The sequence below is a fragment of the Ptychodera flava genome, unplaced genomic scaffold (genome assembly GCF_041260155.1).
Source record: "Ptychodera flava strain L36383 unplaced genomic scaffold, AS_Pfla_20210202 Scaffold_40__1_contigs__length_1388640_pilon, whole genome shotgun sequence".
NCBI lineage: Eukaryota > Metazoa > Hemichordata > Enteropneusta > Ptychoderidae > Ptychodera > Ptychodera flava.
The window spans coordinates 612,548-638,724 of NW_027248362.1; the positions used below are offsets into that span (position 1 = coordinate 612,548).

A 26,177-nucleotide genomic window follows, 5' to 3' on the forward strand; every position below is an offset into this window, starting at 1 on the left:
GCCATTGGCGGTAGTTTTTAGTCATAAAATCTTTTTCTCTGAGACTGCTTGGCCGAGTGCTTTGAAAGCTGGTATACATGTTCCTCAGGATGACCTCAGTCAAGTTTATACAGTTTGAATTGAAATTTTCATATTTGTAATTTTGAGGCAATTTTCCCAATTTTTGGTCAAAATTTTTTTTTATCCCAAAACTACTGATCTGATAGCTTTGATATTTGGTATACAAGTTCCTAAGGTTGATCAAAATCTGATGTATTCAAATTCTGATGAAATCTGCAATTTCGTATTTTTGGGGTAATTTTTCTCATTTTTGGTTAAAAAAAATTTTCTCAAAAATTACTTGTCTGATTGCTTTTATATTTAGTTTACAGGTTCCTAGGGTTAATCTTTATTTGATACTTTGAAATTAGGTTGAAATCGGCAATTTAGTATTTTAGGGGCAATTATGTAGACATGTTCCTGCAGATGATTTCAATTAAATATGTTCAAATTATAGTAAAATCTTTAATTACCGTATGTATTTTTGCAGCTATTTTTGCCATTTTGATCAGGCCAACCTGAAGTGGACTATCAAAGATTTCCTCCTTCAGCAATACATTTGTCACAAAAAATTATTTTCTACATAACACAAAGGAGCATTTTCAGCTGCTAGGTCACTTGTTTTAAATTTTCAGAGCAATATATTCAATTTTGTGTTTTGGTAAACATATTTCCTAATGTTGAAAGAAGAGAAATTTCAGAAATAGTCTGCTGTACAGTATTGATTTGAAATTTGGTTTGTAAATCCCTACAAATGTTCTCATACATATATTACCATGTCAGAATGAGATGAACAATTGCAATATTTTTTTATTTTTTAGCTTCGCTGTCAGTGATGCGGAGCTTATCAAATAGGCTGATTTTTCATCATAACTTTTTTACTGCAGAAAAACTAGATTTTCTGGCGGCATCTTGCATAATGAATGCTACCGTTATCAATTTCATTATCATAGCTTGCCCCAGCTAGGCCTTTAATATAACAACTCTTCCAATAACTTACCTCTCCTTCCAAATAGACATTCTCATAAAGATGTTCAGAGTAATCCTGGAATTTCCTTTGCATTTCGTCATGCACCAGTTCATATGCAGCATTGTGAACAAATTCATACTGGTCCTTTAGAGGAAAATGAAAAATAAAGGTTACTACACAACAACTGCGAATAATTAGTAAACATGATCTCATACAGTTAATAATCGCGCCAGCGGATTACTGACTACGCATGCGCAGATTCATAATATACTATGCGAGTAACCAGAAGTGAACCCGAATTTCATGGGCGTCGCCATGTTTTTTTGAGTGCTTTTAAATAAATTAGTACGAAACGTGCAACATGTTATTTTATAACACACCATTAATACAAGCGACCTAGCACCTGAAATAGCTCCGCTGTGTTTATGTAGAGAATAACTATTTTTGACACATGTTGATGAAGAAGGTGGAAATCTTTGATAGCTCAATGCAGTGGCCAGAAAAAAGTGGCTAAAATAAGCTGCAAAAATACACAATTGAAGATTTCATCATACTTTGAATATATCACATCGGATCATCCCTAAGAACATTTCAACCAAAGCTATCTGATGAGTAGTTTTTTGAGGATAAAATTTTCTGACCAAAAATGGCAACAATTGCCCTCCCCCCCCCCAAAAAAAAAAAAAAAAATTGCAGATTTCATCATAATTTCAAAAGATCAAATTTAGTTAAATTCATCCATAGAAACCTGTATACCAAATTTCAAAGCTGTTAGACCAGTACTTTTTGAGAAACATGTTTTGACCAAAAATGGGAAAAATTGCCCCCAAAAATAAAAATTGCAGATTTCATCATTATTTCAATAAATATCATTTAGTTCATCTATTGAAACCTGTATACCAAATTTCAAAGCTTTCAGATGAGTAGTTTTGGAAATACACATTTTTTGACCAAAAATGGCAAAACTTGCCCCAAAAATACAAAATTACAGATTTCATCAGAAATTCAATATAATTACTTAGTTCATCTATAGAAACCTGTATACCAAATTTCAAAACTATCAGACCAGTACTTTTTGAGAAATACATTTTTTGACCAAAAATGGCAAAAATTGCCTTAAAAATGAAAATTTGCATATTTCTGCACAATTTGAACAAATCTGAAATAGATCATCCCTAGGGACATATGTACCAAATATCAAAGCTATCTGACTGGTAGATTTGAAGAAGAAGATTTTTAAAGATTTTTTTACCAAAAATGACAAAAATTGCCTTAAAAATACAAATATGCAAATTTCACCACGATTTGAACAAATCTGACTGAAGTCACCCTTAGTAAACTGCATATCAAATTTCAAAGCAATCGAACAAGCGGTTTCAGAGAAGAAGATTTTTTCACCAAAAACATCAAAAAATGCCCCAAAAATACAAATATGCAAATTTCACCACGATTTGAACAAACTTAAGTTAGGTCACCCCAAGTGAACTGCATATAAAATTTTAAAGCAATTGGACTTGTGGTTTCAGAGGAGAAGGCAATTGTTGACGGACGACGACGGACAACGACGACGGATGACAACGGACGACGACGACGGAAAATCAACCTATTTGATAAGCTCCGCGTCGCTGACAGCAGAGCTAAAAATATATGTCTTTTATATAGCCAGTAAGTGTTATTATCCACCCTGTCACTGATACAAAACATTGTTACTATCATGCCTAAAAAATAGAAAAAGCGAGAAAACTGTCATGCATATAAACGAGGACATACGCAAAGAATGCTGTGATTGAATTTGAAAAAGCGCCCTCTGTGTCAATAACTAGATGCAAAATTTGCTGTTTTTTAGATTGAACGCTATAGTTTTTAACTTGCAGTGGAAGTAAATGGGCAATGCAGCTTCTATTGCAACGATAATGATGGCACAATACGTCCCTTTACAAACACAATAGGTAGTTATCATGTTAAATATTGTCAATTATTATGTCCAACATTTTTACATATTAAACAGAAGATCGTACAGGGTATTGTGGACATGAACTGTTTTCATCAGAGGATAAACCGGACATGGTTGTATATAGCAAGTAACAATTAATTCTATTTTATCCTTTACTATAATTAATGATTATGAATCAATTTATAATTACTAATTATGAATCAATACAAATAACATATATTTCTAATCTAATAACCCCTGGCGTGACACCAAGGGCTGAGCCCTATATAATATTATTTTGAATAATACCATGTCAATAGGAAAATGAAACAAGCGACCTAGCGGCCGATATAGCTCCGCTGTGTTTATGTAGAGAATAACTATTTTTGACACATGTTGATGAAGAAGGGTTGAAATCTTTGATAGCTCGATGCAGTGGCCAGAAAAAAGTGGTTAAAATACGCTGCAAAAATACGCAATTGAAGATTTCATCATAGTTTGAATGTATCACATAGGATCATCCCTAAGAACATGTCAACCAAAGCTATCTGATGAGTAGTTTTTGAGAATAATTTTTTTGACCAAAAATGGCAACAATTGTCCCCAAAAGTAAAAATTGCAGATTTCATCATAATTTCAAAAGATCAAATTTAGTTCATCTATAGAAACCTGTATACCAAATTTCAAAGCTGTTAGACAAGTACTTTTTGAGAAACGCATTTTTTGACCAAAAATAGGAAAAATTGCCCCAAAAATTCAAAATTGCAGATTTCATCATTATTTCAATAAATATCATTTAGTTCATCTATGGAAACCTGTATACCAAATTTCAAAGCTATCAGACCATTACTTTTTGAGAAACACATGTTTTGACCAAAAATGGCAAAAATTGCCCGAAAATTACAAAATTGCAGATTTCATCATAATTTCAATAATTATCATTTAGTTCATCTGTAGGAACCTGTACACCAAATTTCAAAGCTATCGGATGAGTAGTTTTGGAAATACACATTTTTTGACCAAAACTGGTAAAAATTGCCCCAAAATTACAAAATTGTAGATTTCATCATAATTTCAATAACTATCATTTAGTTAATCTGTAGGAACCTGTATACCAAATTTCAAAGCTATCGGATGAGTAGTTTTGGAAATACACATTTTTTGACCAAAAATGGCAAAAATTGCCCTAAAAATACAAAATTACAGATTTCATCAGAAATTCAATACATGTTACTCAATTGATCGATAGAAACCTGTATACCAAATTTCAAAACTATCAGACCATTACTTTTTGAGAAATAAATTTTTTGACCAAAAATGGCAAAAATTGCCTTAAAAATGCAAATTTGCATATTTCTGCACAATTTGAACAAATCTAAAAAAGTTCATCCCTAGGGACCTATGTACCAAATATCAAAGCTATCTGACTGGCAGTTTTGAAGAAGAAGATTTTTAAAGATTTTTTTACCAGAAATGACAAAAATTGCCTTAAAAATATAAATATGCAAATTTCGCCACGATTTGAACAAATCTGACTGAAGTCACTCTAAGCAAACTGCATATCAAATTTCAAAGCAATCGGACAAGTGGTTTCAGAGAAGAAGATTTTTTTACCAAAAACACCAAAAAATGCCCCAAAAATACAAATATGCAAATTTCACCACGATTTGAACAAACTGAAGTGAGGTCACCTTAAGTGAACTGCATATAAAATTTCAAAGCAATTGGACTTGCGGTTTCAGAGGAGAAGGCAATTGTTGACTGACGACGACGGACGACGACGACGACGACGGACGACGACGGAAAATCAACCTATTTGATAAGCTCCGCGTCGCTGACAGCGGAGCTAAAAAGTCACCACAAACAGAAGAATTGGCTGTAGTTTATTTCTGCTATTGTCCTTGACAGTGAAACAAATAAGTCTCTTCAATAGTAAATAAGCAACAATTTTTGATCGTTGATATACCAGGCAGGTTCATATACATACTTACAATATTCTTGTTGTATTGATTTACTACACATCATTCAAAAACATAGGGATTGTTAATTCCTAATTCTGACATGTTGGTACAGTAACAATTCTGTATTGGTTTATCTTTTAATGATTTTGATACATAATTGATATATTGTGCGTATATGAGGATGAAACATGTACTGTGTTGGACCATTACATCAAACAATCAGAAGTAAATATCTCTCACTTTAACGGTTATGACTGCAGTGTCATAATGTAATAATCTTTACAGCCCTGATACAGGTTATGTGTGGTACGGTGAAAGGGTCCAAGCATGCAAGGGCCCGTACGCCGTATGATTGAGGTTTGCAAAACCTGTATCAGGCCATAAAGGTTTTATCATCTATCTTATGGAATGATGTTAAAAATAATGTGCAAAGATTTAGAGATAGAAATACATGCAATATCAAACATTTATCGCCATTTTTGTGACTTAACTTTTTCAGAAAAGCAATGGCAGCATCCCATCACATATTGACATACATCATGACGTAATTTGTTTACCTATAGAACTTCTAGAGCAACGTATGTACACCAACAAAGAATGAGGCATAAATCATGGTGTAAGAATGCCGAGGTGTAACTTATCGTAAATTACATTAAACTGACAGTGAGATCTAAGCAAGATGTTTGATTAAAATGAATATTGTGCATTGAAATTTGTGAGGATTTAGCGATGAAATGACTGTGTACTTAAAGCTAGGCTTAGCTTATCTGTCATCTGTCGCATGATTGCACTCGATCTGATTTATATTGAGTTCACTTACAAATCTTTCAAAATGCAGACATCATCTATGGCGTACTAAGATAACACTGGATTTTAATATGAAACCCTGAGAAATATCATCCGATTTCCCCAACTTCACTGTTGCCCGTACAATCAGAACGCTGGCTTTGTTTACAAATGGAATGTTTGCCAATAGCAACGCATGTAGTCACTAGAATGATGCTAGTTCTGAAATGCACGTGCCTGCCCATATATGGGCAAAGTGTGCCTGGGTGTGAAACAGCAAAGTATTACACAACTGTGGAGGTGTTTTTTCCCATAGCCTTACACAGGAACGTGGCTCAAGGTATATGATGAGTTCCAATTCTAATGTATTCATTGCTGAACCTTTAAGGGGCCCATGAAATGGTCTTACACACAAATGGCTCATGAAATGAAATGGTCTTATACACAAAAATGTCAGGATCACACCTAGTGGCCCCTGGATGCAATATATTCATTTCTGCAGTCATTTATTGCATGTCTTCACTGGATAATTGACATATAAAGTTGTTGAACTTGGCACATTCTATAAGTTTGACCAGTCCACTTTCCTGGCCTTTCTAAAGATTACCCAAATTTTAATTATGAAGTGCTTTACGCCTCCCCTAACATAATGATAATGAGAGAGGGACTCCATTTGTATGATATCGTCAGCTTGTTTTGAAGTGAACCATTTTATGGACCACTGCCTCCTGCTGTGCAGCCAAATACCACCAGCTGCGCTGTACCTGATGATAGCCAGGGCCATTAAGGTGGCGCTGCATGTTGCCAACAAAGTTTTTTTCATAGCAATATTTCTCATCAAAGATGACAAGGAAACCCCTTCAAACTATATTTTTTCAAAAAGCAGACTCTAAAGTTTAGTATGGTAGCAGTAGTTTACTCGAAGGATGAAGTGGGCGTATATTTGGGGTAAAAAACCTCAATTTTGGTATTAATGATAAAAATTAATTTAAGGTAGCTTTCCGCCTTTGCGACGACCTCTTTTCGAACGTAAATTTTGCCATCAAGTTGTGTATTTCTACCCAAGTATTATATATCACCTGAAAGCTATTTCTATGAATATTTTTGTTTAATCAAGAAAATTCATGGGCGATGAATTTTAATGAAGATTTTAGTGATAGTGTAAAGAAATTGGGTAAACTGACGTAAAAAAGTTTAAGTCAGAGTGACAGGGGGCCATTGTCTAGGTGTCAACGAGTAATTGCACTTCAGAATACTGGCTACAAAACCGTGTCTCAGATTTTTGAAAAAAGCCTTGGTTTTTTCAGAGTGTTGAATCAAAGTTTATCAACCGATTAGTCTCAAAATGCCGTCTAATTAAACAGTGATAACTCAACTCTAAAGACCTACATAAAAAAAACTGAGACACGGTTTTGGAGACAACCTATTCGAGAAACATCTGTGAAAATCTGGTGGACTTCCGTTCATGCGTTCTTGAGTTAAACTCTTTTGAGCGTGCTGCAAAGTGATAAAATGCCGAACTGAGAAAAGGGCGATTTAGTAAATTGCTTCGGTTTTTTCCTTTATGAATGGCTATAAACAATTTACTCGACAGACAAGTCATCGTTGATGACACAGTCCCCACTTGTTAATGAGTACTTTGATTACATGTCCTCAGAGAGGATAGAGTCCTCTTCATTAATTAGGTCTGTGATAAAAATATTTAAATACAGATGGTGCTCAATGGCCAAGAATGAGTTCCATGGTGATGAAAACATAAAACCAATGTAGGCAACCATCCTAAAGTTCATAAAATGAGTCAACTAGGATTTAATCAACAGGATGTTGCAAAACATTTTTGCATACAATCCTAACACTTAACAGATTATCACTGGTACCATATTTCATAAAGTTTGATGCAGTATTTACAACACTATGAGATCAACATCTGTATCAAGTTTTATCAAATTTGACGTTGTATTAATTTGTGGCTATATCACTCTAATAAGGAAAGTTCATTACTTATGCAATTACAAATTAATTAAAATGACACTGATAAATGTCTTTTTCAATGTTAAAGCAATGTGAGCTTAACATCTGTATAAAGTTTCATGAATTTGATGCAGTATTTCTTGACATATCAGCGTACTTACGAAACTTCAATAATTGACATGTTACTGCTACATGACGTGAAACAAATTGACGAGCATATGTATGAAATAGGTCAATGTCCTTGTACCAACTTTGAATGATACTGGTGGAAATATGTCTGAGTTACGACTCTGTACATTAGAAAATTGTAACAAAATCACCGCCATGCAGCGATATTTGATCTTACTGTTTAAAAAATCAACACGTATATGTATGACATAAGTCAATGTTCATGTACCAACTTTAGATAAGATCAGTTGAGACTTGCCAGAGTTATGGCTCTCGACATGAAACAACCATAACAAAATTGCTACCATGTGGCCATATTGGACCATCTCGTGAAACCAATCCACATACATATGTATAAATAAAAATGGCCACAAGGCGGCCATATTGGATTGTATCACAAAACAAATCAATGTGCATATGCATGACATAGGTCAATGTCCTTGTACTAAGTTTGAATAAAATTGGTGAATAAAATCAGTTGAGACGTGCCCAAGTTTTGGCTAAGGACATGTAAAAATTGTAACAAAATGGCTGCCATGCAGACATATTGGATCATATCATGAAACAAATTTACCTACATATGTATGACATAGGATAATGTCCTTGTACAAACTTTGAATAAAAATGGTTGAGATATGCCTGAGTAATTGTGGCTCTGTACATGAAAAAATTGTAACAAAATGGCCGCACGGCAGCCATATTGGATCGTATCACATAACAAATTGACATGCATATGTATGACATTAGTCAATCTCCTTGTACCAACTTTGAATAAATTCGCTTGATACATGTCTGAGTATTATGGCACTGTACATGAAAACATCGTAATAAAATGGCTGCCTAGCGGCCATATTGGATCGTATCACAAAACGAATCAACGTACATATGTATGACATAGATCAATGTCCTTGTACCAACTTTGAATAAAATCAGTTGAAACATGTCTGAGTTATGGCTTTGTACATGAAAAATCTTAGCAAAATGGCCGCATGGCATTTGTGGCTTTGTACATGAAAAAATCGTAGCAAAATGGCCTCATGGCAGCCATATTGGATCGTTTCACAAAACAAATTGACGTGCATATCTATGACATTGGTCAATGTCCTTGTACCAACTTTGAATAAATTCGATTGAAACATGTCTGAGTTATGGCTCTGTACATGTAAAAAGTGTAATAAAATGGCCGCCCGGCGGCCATATTGGATCGTATCACAAAACAAATCAATGTGCATATCTATGACATTGGTCAATGTCCTTGTACCAACTTTGAATAAAATCGATTGAAACATGTCTGAGTTATGGCTCTGTACATGAAAAAATTGTAATAAAATGGCCGCCTGGCAGCCATATTGGATCATATCACAAAACAAATTGACGTGCATATCTATGACATTGGTCAATGTCCTTGTACCAACTTTGAATAAAATCGGTTGAAACATTTCTGAGTTATGGCTTTGTACATAAAATCTTAGCAAAATGGCCACATGGCAGCCATATTGGATTGTTTCACAAAACAAATTGACGTACATATCTATGACATTGGTCAGTGTCCTTGTACCAACTTTTAATAAAATCGGTTGAGATATGCTTGAGTTATGGCTTTGTACATGAAAAAATTGTAACAAAATGGCCGCACGGCAGCCATATTGGATCGTATCACATAACAAATTGACATGCATATCTATGACATTAGTCAATCTCCTTGTACCAACTCTGAATAAATTCGCTTATAACATGTCTGAGTATTATGGCTGTGTACATGAAAACATCGTAATAAAATGGCTGCCTAGCGGCCATATTGGATTGTATCACAAAACAAATCAATGTACATATGTATGACATAGATCAATGTACTTGTACCAACTTTGAATAAAATCAGTTGAGATATGCCTGAGTTATGGCTCTGTACATGAAAAAATTGTAATAAAGTGGCCGCCATATTGGATTCACAAAACAAATTAACGTGCATATCTATGACATTGGTCAATGTCCTTGTACCAACTTTGAATAAAATCAGTTGAAACATGTCTGAGTTATGGCTTTGTACATGAAAAAGTCTTAGCAAAATGGCCGCATGGCAGCCATATTGGATTGTTTCACAAAACAAATTGACGTACATATCTACGACATTTTTCAATGTCCTTGTACCAACTTTGAATTTAATTGGTAGAAACATGTCTGAGTTATGGCTTTGTACATGAAAAAATTGTAACAAAATGGCCGCACGGCAGCCATATTGGATCGTTTCACTCAACAAATTGATGTGCATATCTACGACATTGGTCATGTTCTTGTACCAACTTTGAAAAATAGCGTCAATGACATTGTGGCGCTCCCATAAGTAAAGGAGTGAGAAATTTGTGAGCAATGCCTGGTTTGTGTGTGTTTATTGTATGAGGGTGCCTCATGAGTTCTATACCATGCAGCGGATCTGAGTCAGAAAATCTGTAACAACTACACTATACTATAGGACGCTTGGTGAACTACTACTTAAAAGTGAGCTTCAGCAGAGTGGTTTGACTGGGATGTCTGTGTTAGGTGATAGGGTAATGTACATTGAGAGTCTGAGTTCCACCCAGAATTTATGTAGCTTGTAGTTCATTGATTGACAAAAAAATTGTCTAAAATTGGAAATGATTATTATTTGACTTTATGGTAATGATGATGGGAAAATCTGGTCCAAAACCAGCAGACAGACTATGCACATATCCTCATCTAGGTCCACAATTAGGGATTGTGGTCTTGTGTATGATAGGTGGTGTGTTGTACGGGTTAGGTTGGGACTAAAAATTTTGCAAAACTAAATGGATGACCCAGCAATTAGTCAGTAGCTGGATGGTTGGTGAGGTGAAGTGTGTGGAAGTTGGTCAAGTTTTTGACATGGACAGACATATATACATGCATTGTACACACATGAGGAAATAGAGAAAATTTGAGAATATAGTATTTAATGAAAAATATAGTTGACAATGACAGAAAATAAACTTTGTATGTCTTCACCAAACGGTGATCAGTAAGTTGCCAATCACTTAAAAAGAAAATAAAATGAAAAGTTTCAAATCAAGTAGGGTGTAAATAGATAGTTTAAAAGGCAGGAAAAAATAATTTTCAACTTAACACTATATTTAGACTAAGTGGTATGACCTAGCTGTAACTGTGACTTTTATGTGTAACTTTAACACTGCTGCTTGGTGACGGAAACACAAACTAGATCCTCATAAAACACACAAACAGATTTTCTTGCCAACTTTTGTAATGTCAGTGGTGGTATTACCAGTATTTATTTTGAAGACAATATGTCTGCCATCAGCGGTTAATTGTTGCTCTATATTGTACATGATGTTTTTTTGAGATGGCATAGGAGAATCTTTGCTTGCTTGGGGAAAATTTTGTACCTGATTGGGGGGAAATTTTGTACCTGATTGAGTGAATGGAATATTTGGGGAACTAAGTTTTAAGTGTTACAAAATTCATTTTCAAAAGGGTAGTTTCTTCACCAAATGGTGTGACTAAATTTTAAGCTTTTGTAACCTTTACTCTAACTTCTTGGTGAAATTTGCCATTACAGACATTAGACAGTTCGTTTTGCAATTGCTGGTCTGTGTTGCTCATGTTGCCTAGTTGAGATGGTGACAAGAAGAATCTTTGCTTGCTTGTGGAAAACTGTGTATGTCGTTGACTGAACAGCATCATTGAGGTGCAATGTAAAAATAGCGTCAATGACACTGTAGCTCCCATCCTGGACTATTTAGTGTTTGTTCTCTGGTCAGATATTTGAACATGTGTGAAAGGGATAAAGTGCATGAAGTGAAAATACTTAAATGTAATGTACTGGAGACAGTGAAATATGTTTAATGTAATTATTCAGAATATAAAATGGAAAAAATACAGAATTAGATATATCGAATACTGTGATACAACCATTAACTCAACAAGTCATTTACAATGACATAGTCCCCACTTGTAATAGGAGTATTAGTCTTGATGGGGCAGGAAAATGTGGTCATTAAGAAGTATCACTGGAGTGTATATGTTGAGATCTATGGGCACATAGGTCTATGTCGTTGTTCCCAATTTGAAACACATGAGGCATGTCTAAGTTATGGTTCTAAATCGGGAAAAAAGATCAGACCTCTAGCAGTATTGGCCAGCCAAGAAATACATATGCGCATTATAAATGAGGTACAAGATGTGACATCTTAAGGTCTAATAGCCTATCAAAATTGGAGGGTATAGAACATGTGGTTACTGAAATATGCATATATATGTATAATCAAGGTCAAAGGTCATCGAGGTCACATGACATTTTGAAAAAAAAAATTATATTGCTAATTAATCCCTATATGCCAAAAAATCAGATCTCTAGCTCTATTCGCTTGCCCAGAATTAGATGTGTACATAATTAATGAGGTAAAGCGTGTGTTGTCATAAGGTCTCCCATCCTACTAAATACAAAGGACATAGCACTTGTGGTTACTTATTTATTGACATAAACATATATTTTAGGTAAAAGGTCATCGAGGTCACATGACATTTGGTCAAAAAATTTCTCTTCTATAGTTATCCCTATATACCAAAAATCAGACATCCAGCTCTATTGGCTCGCTCAGAATGAGATATGCGCATAATTATTGAGGTACAGTATGTGGCGTCATAAGCTGTCCCATCATACCATACATGAAGGGTGTAGCACTTGTGGTTACTGAGTTATGGACAAGTATGTATATTTGAGGTCAAAGGTCACCGAGGTCACGTGACATTTTGTCAAAAAAATTGTATTGCTAAGTTATCCCTATATACCAAAAATCAGACCTCTAGCTCTATTGGCTCACTCAAAATTAGATATGTGCATAATTAATGAGGTACAATATGTGGCGTCATAAGGTGTCCCATCATACCATACATGAAGGCTGTAGCACTTGTGGTTACTGAGTTATGGACAAATATGTATATTTGAGGTCAAAGGTCACTGAGGTCACGTGACATTTTGTCAAAAAAATTGTATTGCTAAGTTATCCCTATATACCAAAAATCAGACCTCTAGCTCTATTGGCTCGCTCAAAATTAGATATGCGCATAATTAATGAGGTACAATATGTGGCGTCATAAGCTGTGCCATCATACCATACATGAAGGCTGTAGCACTTGTGGTTACTGAGTAATGGACAAATATGTATATTTGAGGTCAAAGGTCACCGAGGTCACGTGACATTTTGTCAAAAAAATTTTTTTGCTAAGTTATCCCTATATACCAAAAATCAGACCTCTAGCTCTATTGGCTCGCTCAAAATAAGATATGTGCATAATTAATGAGGTACAATATGTGGCGTCATAAGCTGTCCCATCATACCATATATGAAGGGTGGTAGCACTTGTGGTTACTGAGTTATGGACAAATATGTATATTTGAGATCAAAGGTCATCAAGGTCACATGACATTTTGTCAAAATATCCGAGATATCTGCGTGAACGGATGGACTCATGGATGGACGAACAGACGGACATGACCCAATCTATAAGCTCACTGGACTTCATCCGTGGGGACTAAAAATTGTGTCACTGCATCCTTTTTGCAATAATGAATACGATGAGAAACTAAATTTTATTTTTCGTGGCCTTATACATGGGAGTCTATGGAGATCTGCCTTATACATGGGAGTCTATGGACGTGTAAACTAAAAATATGCAAATTTCACCACGATTTGCCCAAATTTGGGAAAGGTCACTCCTATGCACTTCCATACCAAGTTTCAAATCAATCGACTTGTGGTTTCAGAGCAGGAGATTTTTTGACCAAAAATGGGAGAAAATTACAAAAAATTCATGAAAAATAGCAAGTCCAAGATACTGACCCAAGATGTCCACAATCATTTCATGTCAGCCAAAAGTACTTACATGCTAATTTTTCATGTAATCTGCTCAGTGGTTATTGAGTTTTTTCAATTTTGACTGTTTTTACATTTTTTCACTTAATTTGCATATTTTTGGCAATGACAACTTCATTTGAACAAAATCTCATCTACAGCCCATTATCCATGTACACACCAAATATCAAGATGAAATGTACAGCGGTTTTGGAGTTTTTGATGTTGACGGACAGACATACAGACATACAGACATACAGACACACAGACATACAGACATACATACATACAGACATTTCCCTAGCCTATAAGAATAGCTTCCATTGCCATATATACATATGGCTATGGGAGCTAAAAACTACACCAGATTGTGATAGTGGGGACCAACTCTTCTTGCTGAAAGTAAATCTGAAATGATAATAATATCCCAGTATCAAAGATTAGAATGGTGAGACATGATTTGTTGTAGATGAAATATAGATGGGAATTCAGGTGTCATCTCTTACAGGTTTATTCAAGGGAAAATTTACATTTCATTAACTTCAAATATAAGGCAACACTGTGAGAGGTGACACATGCACATTGTCAGGGCTTCAAACTTAATTGTCTGGTGCTACTGATATGTATTGAGATGATTATTTTTGCATGGGATCTTGATAGAAGTTACAAAATGCAAATGAGTCAGTATAATGCAAGGCATATAATTTTGAGGTCCTGAACTTGTGCCACTGTTTCAGTAAAGATTTTCCTCTGTTTGCGAGAAATATGCCTTATGGTCAAAAGAGGTGTGCATAAATAACAATTCAAAACACCCTGAAAGAAAATATTGTGCAACACATTGCATCATAATTGTTGCTGTGTAGTCAACCAGACCTTGCACCCACACCAAGTCCTCACAAACATGATACAATAAAACGGCAAAGAGAAGAAACAATGAAACAAATCTTTTTGTTTGTAGATACCCTTTTAATTCAAATCACCTCTCCAAAGAAGATAAGATTTAAATAAAGAGTCACATCATAGACCCTCGAGAAAAACGGGACAGGCAACTGCTGAGGTTTCTTTGTGCGATCTATCTTGGAATATATTAAAGTTTATTTACCAAGCGGTCCCCGACAACAATACTTCGTACTTAACACTAAATCTCATTAATGATCAAACTGACGTTCTGAATATGTACACTTTGCTCTTGCATGGCACGTTCCGAGTAATGACACAGAGAATTTGAGGGGTTTTTTTTTATACTAGTCATAGTGAATGTTCTGGTAACGATGAAGATCACATTTTCGATTTTAGCCGAAGCCAACGGGAAAAAATACCGTCAAGGACACTATGTGCTCACATTTGGTTTGAATTGGTCCATTCGAGAAACATTTAAATCAGGAAAAACAAGAATGACAAAAGCAAATAAGGTCTCCAACTTAGGTACTTGAGGTCATCTTTGGGAACATGCATATCGACTTCTATAGCAATGGGAGAAGCAGATCCTAAATACATAAGCAGATGTCAACAACAAAAAGCAGAGAAGGCTTGATACAAAGAAAAGGTGGGAGTGGGCAAAAATTGCACAAGGGATCTGGTAAAAAAGTAATGCTACATCATCAATCTTCTAGACCCTACCCCCTCCTGAATATCAAATGTTCCACCCCTTGGTATTACATAAGACCAAATGACAGGAAGTACATTTACAACCTTGGAGATTTTTTTAATACCATGAGTGTTATCATTCTAATGTAAACAGCTAGTGAAATGCCTTCCACTGTGGGCGGTGATTACAACATCTGCAATTATCCTGGATCCAAATTTCTCATGGTTCTTGCATGTCTTACATACAAAAGTTGCAAAAATTGGTCCAAAATGAAAAAAACAACACCTTAGCTTTGTTTTTTGGATCAAATTTTCCTACAAAATGATACCAAACATGACAAAATTATGTTCACAGCCTTCAAAATTGTCTCACAAAATATCCTGGGTTGGTGTAGGTCATTTAAGGTCACAAACTGAGAAAATTACCTGAAATATACAAATTTTGGGGTTTCCCAACACTTTGAGCAGAAAATTTATCTAATAACATCTTTCGGGACTTTATACCAAATTACAAAGCTATCAAACAAGGGACTTTATACCAAATTACAAAGCTATCAAACAAGTAATTGAGATAAAGTTTTCTTGACCAAAAATGACAATATTGTCTTAAAAATACAAATTTGTATATTTCAGGAAAATTTCAACATATCTAACTATTGTCATCTCTGTACGTCTGTGTACCAAATATGAAAGCTGTCTGTCCAGGGGTTTTAAAAAGGAAATACTGTTTAAGATTTTTTGACAAAAAATGACAAAATTGCTCAAAATAGTAATTTTCCCAATTTTGTCATAATTTCAACAAATTAGAAGAGTAACACCCTTGCAAAGAGACAACCCAAATTTGAGAGCGATTGGGTTGGCGGTTTCAGAGAAGAATAATTTTTACTGAAAGTGAGAAAAATCACAAAAAAATTCAGCAAAAATACAAAATTAAGGATATTATCACAATATTTATAAAACTGTATTAGGTTCACCTAAGGTACTTGCACACAAATTTTCAAAGCAATCAAAAGAGCGGTTCTTGAGTTATTAATGCTTAACCATTTTCACATTTTGTAAGCTCATTTGCATAATTTTGGCAATGCAGACTTCATTTGAACAAAATCCCATCTATAGCACAGGATGCATCCACACACCAAATACCAAGCTGAAACGTGCAGCGGTTTGCGTGTTTTTGATGTTGACGGACATACTGTACGTACATACATACATACATACATACATACATACATACATACACACATACATACAGACGCCATCGACTTCAGCCTATACGATAAACTCACATTGGTATAACCAAATGTGAGCTTAAAACCAGACGATAAAAACAGTGTACATTTAGCCATAGACGCTGCAGAAAACTCTTGCTAGGTATCGACAATATAAGTTTACATTCCCTACCATAAAAATCTCCGATAACAACAAACATTTACAAGTTAGACAGCTCTACACTTCCCCAGTCCTGCGAAACGAGAATCTGACCTTTATTTCATCTGTCACGCAACATTTGACAAAAATCAGGGTACATAAAAAATGACTACTCCATCGGAGCTCAAATACATGACCTCTAACATTTTGGTACTGTTTTAGCCTAAAGAAACACCAAAGTTCGGATAAGCTACACATGTGTACATCCGCAAAGTACTAGAAAATATGATTGTAACACTAACTTTCACTGTCAGGAGAAACTTTGCCATAAATCGGGACTCTCCAACGGTTGGTGGAGTCAGAAGCGGTAAGGTAGACATGCATTTACACAAAGCTGAACGCTGTCCTCGTAAATTTGGCCGTTCACAGTTTTCAAACAACATTTCAGTAGTTAACATACATACTTTACCGAATCATGGAGCACTCCTCGCACAGAAAATAATCCGAGTGTTAAAAAACTGCAAAAACGAGGGAAAATTCGGAGATACACGGACGATTGCGGAATGTAAACAACTCTGTGATGTCAACTGCTGTCAAGTCTGGAACTGCAGCGACATGTGTTTCAGATTTCTATTCGAAACTTTGTCACTTTACAGCAACATACTAACTCCCTGCAGACTTCTAGTTGCATCAAATCTCGCTACCAATATGTAAAAAGTACTTTAAAAACATTTTCACGAATTCTTCTCAAAATAGTTGTAACACTTTTCTTTCTAAAAATGGACTTGCGGGTAATCCGGAATAACTTGTAATCCAAAAACATTATTACCGTATACCCGCATGCACGTGTCTATGAACCGGATGTTGTGCAATCGATCGGGTCCAGCTTCATTCCGTCCCCGACCCATTAACACCTCTTAATTATTCCAAGATAGATCGCACGCTGCTAATCCCATAGACCCTTTGTTCTCTATCACAGTTGCCTGTCCCGTTTTTCTCGAGAGTCTATGGTCACATTAAATAAATTAAGAGGGTTCGAAATTCCCCGGTAGCTCTGTGTCAACAGATTGGTATACCAGAGTTGGTCCTTGGGCAACTATATTACACATGTTGTACTACTTGAAGTTGTAGCCCATATGGGCAACTGTTTTTTTTAGACAATGAAACGTCAAATTTGATATATTTTTTTCATTGCTACCTACTGCACACTGAGGGAAAATACTGTGTCTTTGTTAAAACAAGAACAACTTATCACAAATATAATAATGAAATTAAGCAAGCAAACTTATTTACAACCAATGAACCATGAGCAAACTTGAAGTTGCGTTGAAAACGAAACAGGTCACATGTACCTACTACTACAACGGCCACGCAACTAATGCTGTACTTTCAGACATTAACTGACATAACCCACTTACATACCTACAAATTATGAACCTTTAATTGTACGAACTGATGCCACAGCAGACTAATGCCACAGTACACCTACGTTCGAATTAATTGATACCCGATCGACTTCACACGACCGACACGAGTCGATATTAAACGAAAACGCATTTACCGTTTTACGTTCGTCCTCTTGAAATGCACTATATACAAAAGCGCGGCCTATTCAGATACCGGTATATTCACGGGGATCGCCACGTGCAGCGATGCCACTTGAAACCGAAGTGGCAAGGAAAATCGTCCCCTTAAGGTAGGTTGCGGGTAATGCGAATTTTCGTAATGTGCATCGTATCTGTGCACGCGTACGAACGTTCTTTCTGCAAGCGTTCTTTCCGGAAGTGGTATTTTTGTCGCGATATAGCATACAATTACTTTGAGGTGCGACTTTCAAATCTGGTTTGTCAAAACAGTTCACACCAAGATAACAAACTTTGTGTAACAGGCCCGTTTTAAGTGTGACAAATGTGGGATTATTTGCAGTATTTAAGTGAACTAAACTTTATTTAATACCTATTAAAAAAAGTTTTGAATATCAAATTAAACAGGGATCTGTCGCTAGAGGGCGCTTCAGTATAGCATTTTTTGTATTAAAAATGCCCATATCTTAAAAAATTGTGCAGTGACCCCCTTTTTTTCGTTTGATTCGAAATCTATATATTGTTGGGCTTAATTTACGAGAGTTTAAAGAAAACATAGATTTCAGATCATGACATTTGTAATGAAAATATCAAAGTTTGGCCAAACTTTGCTCTTTTTATAAAAGCACTATTCATGGAAACATTGCTATATTTTCTGATATTTTCAAAAGCAGATCACAAAACTAATACAATACAATACGTGGACATGTGTTGTATAAAATCTGTTAAATTGATTTTACTATATTTCAGTTTTATTATTCAATAACACTAGATAATCGAATAATACAACATTTTAACCAATTTCAGCTAAATGTTTTCGCGGGACAACATAGAGGGCGCCATATCTCCAAAATTTGCATGGGGACCCCATCTTTTTTTCTCATTTTTTAACATTTCATCTCATCCTAGACATCTGAAAGTTTCAGAAAAATCCTGATTAACGTCACTGTTACCCGCATTCTACCTTAAAGGCAAAGTTGATTTTTATCTCGACGAAGTGGAAAACAAGATTAAAATACTGGTCTGTTTTAGTCGTTGTCGACTCTCGTTTCTCTCTCAATGACCCGCTCAAACTACATTTACTTCCGCATTCACAGCTGGTGCATGTTTTCTCAAACACCCTAGTCTAGCGAGAGTTATGACGTCATGTCTATTCTAGTACAGTATGTTCAAGGGCAGTCGTCTGAACTTGACGATTGACTGTAACGTAGCCTATGAACGCGATGCATGCACGTTGCCGGCCGTGGCGCACTCAGCGGCGAAATTGAATCGTGATGCACGACAGTTGTTGCCGGTCTCGATCAATTTCTTCCTATTTCGGTGGAAATTGCTCAGTTGAGGAAGGGTTCAAACTGCGTAACGTTGAACGTCAAGTGAAAAAAGCTTCACTTAAAATGTGATCGAGATGGCTCAATTAACGATACCGAGTACAAAATGGCTGATAGTAATTTATAGAGGTATACAATTGTGAAACACAATTTTCAATGTTGCACTGATGACTGCCACCGTTAAACGCGAGTCTACACAGAAATAAAATCACAAAATTCAAAAGCGAGGTTACTGACGGTGTACTATTACTAAACAGCACGCAAATACGCAAGCTCATTTAGAAACTGCTTTTCTGTCTTTCGTATTAAATACAGAACACGTCTTTCAAAGTCCACACAGTTAGACGTACAGTACCGCGGAATATCTCAGGAACAGACTGTTTGAAACCTCTACTTTAAACATTACTCTTTTATGTGTTCAACTGAGTTGTTTTTTAGAAAGGTTTTGCTGTTATTTCAGCGGTTCGGCAACATACTGAACAGACATCAACGCTTGGGCTGAACCACCGTATATCGATGAACCACACAGTCCCTCAACTCAGCTGCGTGCACTGTAGCTGAACGGATGATAATTGACAACTGAACATGCAGTTTCAAATTCACATCAAAATATATGCTACACAACACACTATATCTCAAAGTAACCTCACAACATGTAATCCCCGTATTCCCCGTTGTCACTTCGAAATATTTTGACTCGGCAATGCCATTATGAACAATTTCACAAGCGCTACAGTTCAGGTACCCATTCACACACTACAATCCACTATACACAACTTCTCCATGTAAAAATATGCATACATATAATAGACCATACATTCTAAAACATGTATTGATAGACATACAGAATAGCTTACCTTCTGACCCGTGAGGTGCACCCAAAAATCTTGCAAAACGCAGGAAATATCCCGAAGTCCAGAGTTAACGAGTTCTAGCTTCAACTTTTCTTTACGAACAATGGCATGTATTACGTCACAAATTGGCTATTACATCAATTGTTACTATTCCCTAATTACATGTCTCTCTTCAGCATGCAACAACAGGGTGCTATACTATAACCGTAACAGCAATGACGCGTTGAAATAGGTGGAGCTAGCTCTGCAGCAGTGACGCAGTTGGAATTAATTGACCTTGAACATTGACTTTCAATGCGTGTTAAAAAAATGTCTACAATAAAACCACCAAAACATCACCATTCAAATACATACAAAATGCATGGATAATCCATAGTAACGTGGACACCAAGTTTTAAGACTCTCCAACAAGAACAAAGCTATTCAACCTAAAAATGAAAAAAAAATTCTTAAAAATATGAAATTAAAGATATCCCTCTAAAAGTAAGTTTTTTTTTAAAGGATTGACGCTACCTTCCCTACACAAAAAATATCGACACATTCTGCCAGGTAGTTCCCGAGTTACAGCATCTCTACAAATTTTCACTTTTTTGTACCTCATTTGCATATTTTTGACACAGACATCTTCATTTGAACAAATTCACATCTCAAACCTAGGATGCCTCTAATTACCAAATATGAAGACATATCGTCTTGTAGTTTTTGTGTTTTTGATCTGGACGGACTAACAGACATACATACATACTAAAATACATACACACAGACGCCATTTTGCCACCTTATACGAATACCTCCCATTTGCATACATACATATGCATATATGGGAGCGTAATAAAATCGGTTGAGATATGCTTGAGTTATGGCTCTGTACATGAAAAAATTGTAATATAATGGCTGCCAGGCGGCCATATTAGATCGTATCACACAACAAATTGCTGTGCATATCTATGACATTGGTCAATGTCCTTGTACCAACTTTGAATAAAATCGATTGAAACATGTCTGAGTTATGGCTCTGTACATGAAAAAATTGTAATAAAATGGCCGCCTGGCAGCCATATTGGATCTTATCACAAAACAAATAATCACCCATATCTATGACATTGGTCAATGTCCCTGTACCAATTTTAAATAATATCGGTTGAAACATGTCTGAGTTATGGCTCTGTACATGAAAAAATTGTAATAAAATGGCCGCCAGGTGGCCTGAGTGGATCGTTTCACAAAACAAATCCACGTGCATATCAATGACATTTGGTCAATGTCCTTGTACCAACTTTGAATAAAATCAGTTGAAACATGTCTGAGTTATGGCTTTGTACATGAAAAAATCTTAGCAAAATGGGCGCATGGCAGCCATATTGGATCGTATCACAAAACAAATTGACGTACATATCTATGACACTTGTCAATGTCCTTGTACCAACTTTGAATAAAATCGGTTGAGACACGCTTGAGTTATGGCTTTGTACATGAAAAAATTGTAACAAAATGGCCGCACGGCAGCCATATTGGATTGTATCGCATACCAAATTGACATGCATATCTATGACATTAGCCAATCTCCTTGTACCAACTTTGAATAAATTCGCTTGATACATGTCTGAGTATTATGGCTGTGTACATGAAAACATCGTAATAAAATGGCTGCCTAGCAGCCATATTGGATTGTATCACAAAACAAATCGACATGCATATGTATGACATAGGTCAATGTACTTGTACCAACTTTGAATATAATCGGTTAAAACATGTCTGAGTTATGGCTTTGTACATGAAAAAATCGTAGCAAAATGGCTGCATGGCAGCCATATTGGATCGTTTCACAAAACAAATTCAAGTGCATATCTATGACATTGGTCAATGTCCTTGTACCAACTTTGAATAAAATCGGTTGAGATATGCTTGAGTTATGGCTCTGTACATGAAAAAATTGTAATAAAATGGCCGCCAGGTGGCCATATTAGATCGTATCACAAAACAAATCGATGTGCATATCTATGACATTGGTCAATGTCCTTGTACCAACTTAAAATAAATCAATTGAAACATGTCTAAGTTAAGGCTCTGTACATGAAAAAATCATAATAAAATGGCCGCCTGGCGGCCATTTTGGATCTTATCACATAAGAAAATCGACGTGCATATCTATGACATTGGTCAATGTCCCTGTACCAATTTTGAATAAAATCGGTTGAAACATGCCTGAGTTATGGCTCTGTACATGAAAAAATTGTAATATAATGGCCGCCTGGCGGCCATATTGGATCGTATCACAAAACAAATTGACGTGCATATCTATGACATTGGTCAATGTCCTTGTATCAACTTTGAATAAAATTGGTTGAAACATGTCTGAGTTATGGCTTTGTACATGAAAAAATCTTAGCAAAATGGCCGGATGGCAGTTATGGCTTTGTACATGAAAAAATCGTAGCAAATTGGCCGCATGGCTGCCATATTGGATCGTTTCACAAAACAAATTGATGTGCATATCTATGACATTGGTCAATGTCCTTGTACCAACTTTGAATAAGATCGGTTGAGATATGCTCGAGTTATGGCTCTGAACATGAAAAAATTGTAATAAAATGGCCGCCTGGCAGCCATATTGGTTTGTATCACAAACAAATTGACGTGCTTATCTATGACATTGGTCAGTGTCCTAGTACAAACTTTGAATAAAATCGGTTGAGATATGCTTGAGTTATGGCTTTGTACATGAAAAAATTGTAACAAAATGGCCGCACGACAGCCATATTTGATCGTATCACATAACAAATTGACATGCATATCTATGACATTAGTCAATTTCCTTGTACCAACTTTGAATAAATTCACTTAATACATGTCTGAGTATTATGGCTGTGTACATGAAAACATCGTAATAAAATGGCTGCCTAGCGGCCATATTGGATCGTATCACAAAACAAATCGACGTAAATATGTATGACATAAATCGACGTACATATGTATGACATAAGTCATTGTACTTGTACCAACTTTGAATAAAATCGGTTGAGATATGCTTGAGTTATGGCTCTGTACATGAAAAATTGTAATAAAATGGCCGCCAGGTGGCCATATTGGATCGTATTACAAAACAAATCGAAATGCATATCTATGACATTGGTCAATGTCCTTGTATTAACTTTGAATAAAATCGGTTGCAACTTGTCTGAGTTTTGGCTCTGTACATAAAAATATCATAATAAAATGGCTGCCTGGCGGCCATATTGGATCGTATCACAAAACAAATCGATGTGCATCTGTATGACAAATGAAGTAATCCTTGTACCAAGTTTGAATGAAATCGCTCCATGCATCTCTGAGATATCTGCGTGAACGGATGGATGCATGGATGGACGCACGCACGCACGCACGCACACACGGACATGACCAAACCTATAAGTCCCCCCGGACGGTGTCCGTGGGGACTAATAAAACACCCAAACAAGATAGTGCTATCAACTTGATAGCCCAAACAGTATTTTCACTCATTGAAATCAGTGTCAGCGGTTAAAATAAGGCTAAAAAGGGCGATTTTTGGGAGCGATGTTTCCTCTCAGAGCACAATGTACACAGTGACCGATGACTAAATAAACTTGAGGAGTGCCAAGGAAGGGATTATGCACAATTATGACGGATTAGCTTTAAGATGTAGACAGAGTATATTAACTGTTCAACCTAACTGTCGGGACTGCTACGACATCTCGATGCCGTCTACACAAGCGTAAATGTATTAATTTTATGTCCGCATTCGATCAAGGAAAGGGTTCATATATAGCCGCGGAAGGTTCTAATTGAGCGATTCCAATTAATGAGTGACATAGCAATTGGAATATCAATTGACACCACAACTAATGCACCTTCATTTATATGTAGATATAGATTGGCAATGTCTGTGATCATGAGGGTAAAAAGACATCCATGCTGTGATTCAGTCAGCTGCTATTTTTTTCAAACTTCACGCACCTTGAAAACAGATTAACACTACTCAACTCTGAGCCTTTCTGAGACAATAGCTTGCCTTCACTCTGTACGACATTTCTGAAGTGAAGACCGTTTGTCAAGTCATTTTGGCTGACATAGCCAAATGCCAGTCAGCGGCAACAAAGTCAAGGGAGATAATTTGAGAAAACGTGAACATTAAGACAAAAACGTCAATCTGAGCCGCTGTTCCCGTCGAGGGCTGTCCATAAACCTGCCGTGTCATCGGTATCATTACAAATGCTCTCATCGTATGACAAACTATCGGCCATCGGCGTTAAAGTTTGGCTGTAGTATGATCCTTTGTCAGATATTATATTACCATGCCCTGCCTGTCGCATTTTGATTGGTCGAGCTGAACCACGTGGCTGACCACAAATACACAGTAATGGTTTGTTTACAGGCCCGTGAATATGAATAATAAGATTAACAACTCAAAGTATCGTAACTTTACAGCTCAAACGTAAATCATAATCAATCACAAAATAAAATGGAGCACTTGTAGGTCAAGTTGAGATACTTTTTTCTGAAAACATCTCTGGATTTGCCAATTTTTTACAGCGCGCGTGACAGTGCGTCGCGTATTGCTCAGTTTCGGGGCCCAGTTGTCGTTCGCTCCTGAAATTTTCGGAAATTTTGACGGTTTTCTTGTGTTCGCTGATAATATAATGGAAATAACAGACTCCGCTCTGACCATTAACGTTTATTTGTGGGCGCGGGCTCGAGGAAAGCCAAATTAACGGGCTCGGCAAGCCTCGCCCGTTAATTTTTGGCTTTCCTCTCGCCCTTGCCCACAAATAAACGTTAATGGTCAGCACGTCGCCCGTTATTTCTATATTCTCGGGCTATCTTTTACACTCGCGGACATCGATGTGGTTGTTTTGGACTTTCGATGATCCCTTTTTCGTTTTCTTCCTTTCACGATGCTGTTTTTGTCTCTGCCTTGGATGATGAACGCGAACGTGAACGGGTATGTCGCGGTATTCATGTATTCGCCATCGCTATGAGGCCTCCAGTGGAATGTACCATTTATGTATACGGGACGGCCGGAGCTTCTCCAAGAAATGTTGAACGTTGAGAAATGTATCCACTGCTCAAGCTCCGGGTACGGGTGCTTTTTCAAACGCGCAAAAGTGTCTCAAATAAAACATTCGGTATGTGGCAAAGCAACTACAAATACACGACTAGCCGACACGACTTGTCTGACTTGGAATACACTGCCAAATATAGTCTTAGGATTCTGATCAAAACTACTGTCTGCCCCGATGATCATTGAAACACCGTCCCTCCACAAAAATGTCAATAGGCGGGCGATCTCTGACAAGCGAACTTGACCGTGACTTTTTATCAATTTTACTTAATAATGACTACAGGTCCTGCCATTACTCATGCTGTAGATTGTAACACTCGATATATGCTGCTATTTGTGATCCGTACTAACCTGAAATTTAATCATCTAGCCTCGTTGTGTCGCTAATACTCAGAAGTTGCCATCATTTTGGGAGCGGCCACCCCTATGAGAAAAACGTACGATCCACCGTTCTGCTCCTGTCATCCTTAGCGTGATCTCTTTCAAGTTTGCGAAAGACATTTTGATCGGTCACGTGATTTGGCCGCCATCTTGGATTTTACGAAAATCGCAATTTAATCATTAAAAATCTTCTTCTCCAGAACAAACTCACCGATTAAACTGAAATTTTACTCATGTCATCCTTAGAGTGATCTCTTTCAAGTTTGCAAAAGACATTTTGATTGGTCACGTAATTTGGCCGCCA

At 36.4% G+C, this 26,177-nt stretch overlaps 1 protein-coding gene across 4 annotated transcripts in view; it reads right to left on the reverse strand.

Annotated features, from left to right (window-relative positions):
- LOC139127976 (tyrosine-protein phosphatase non-receptor type 12-like) overlaps positions 1 to 26,177 on the reverse strand; it is a 338,072-nt gene that overhangs the window by 128,724 nt on the left and 183,171 nt on the right. For all 4 annotated transcript variants that reach the window (XM_070693830.1, XM_070693828.1, XM_070693829.1 and 1 more), the window contains one exon: positions 1,040 to 1,153. In XM_070693830.1, coding sequence (XP_070549931.1) covers positions 1,040 to 1,153 — 114 coding nt within the window. The remainder of the gene's footprint in view (positions 1 to 1,039; positions 1,154 to 26,177) is intronic.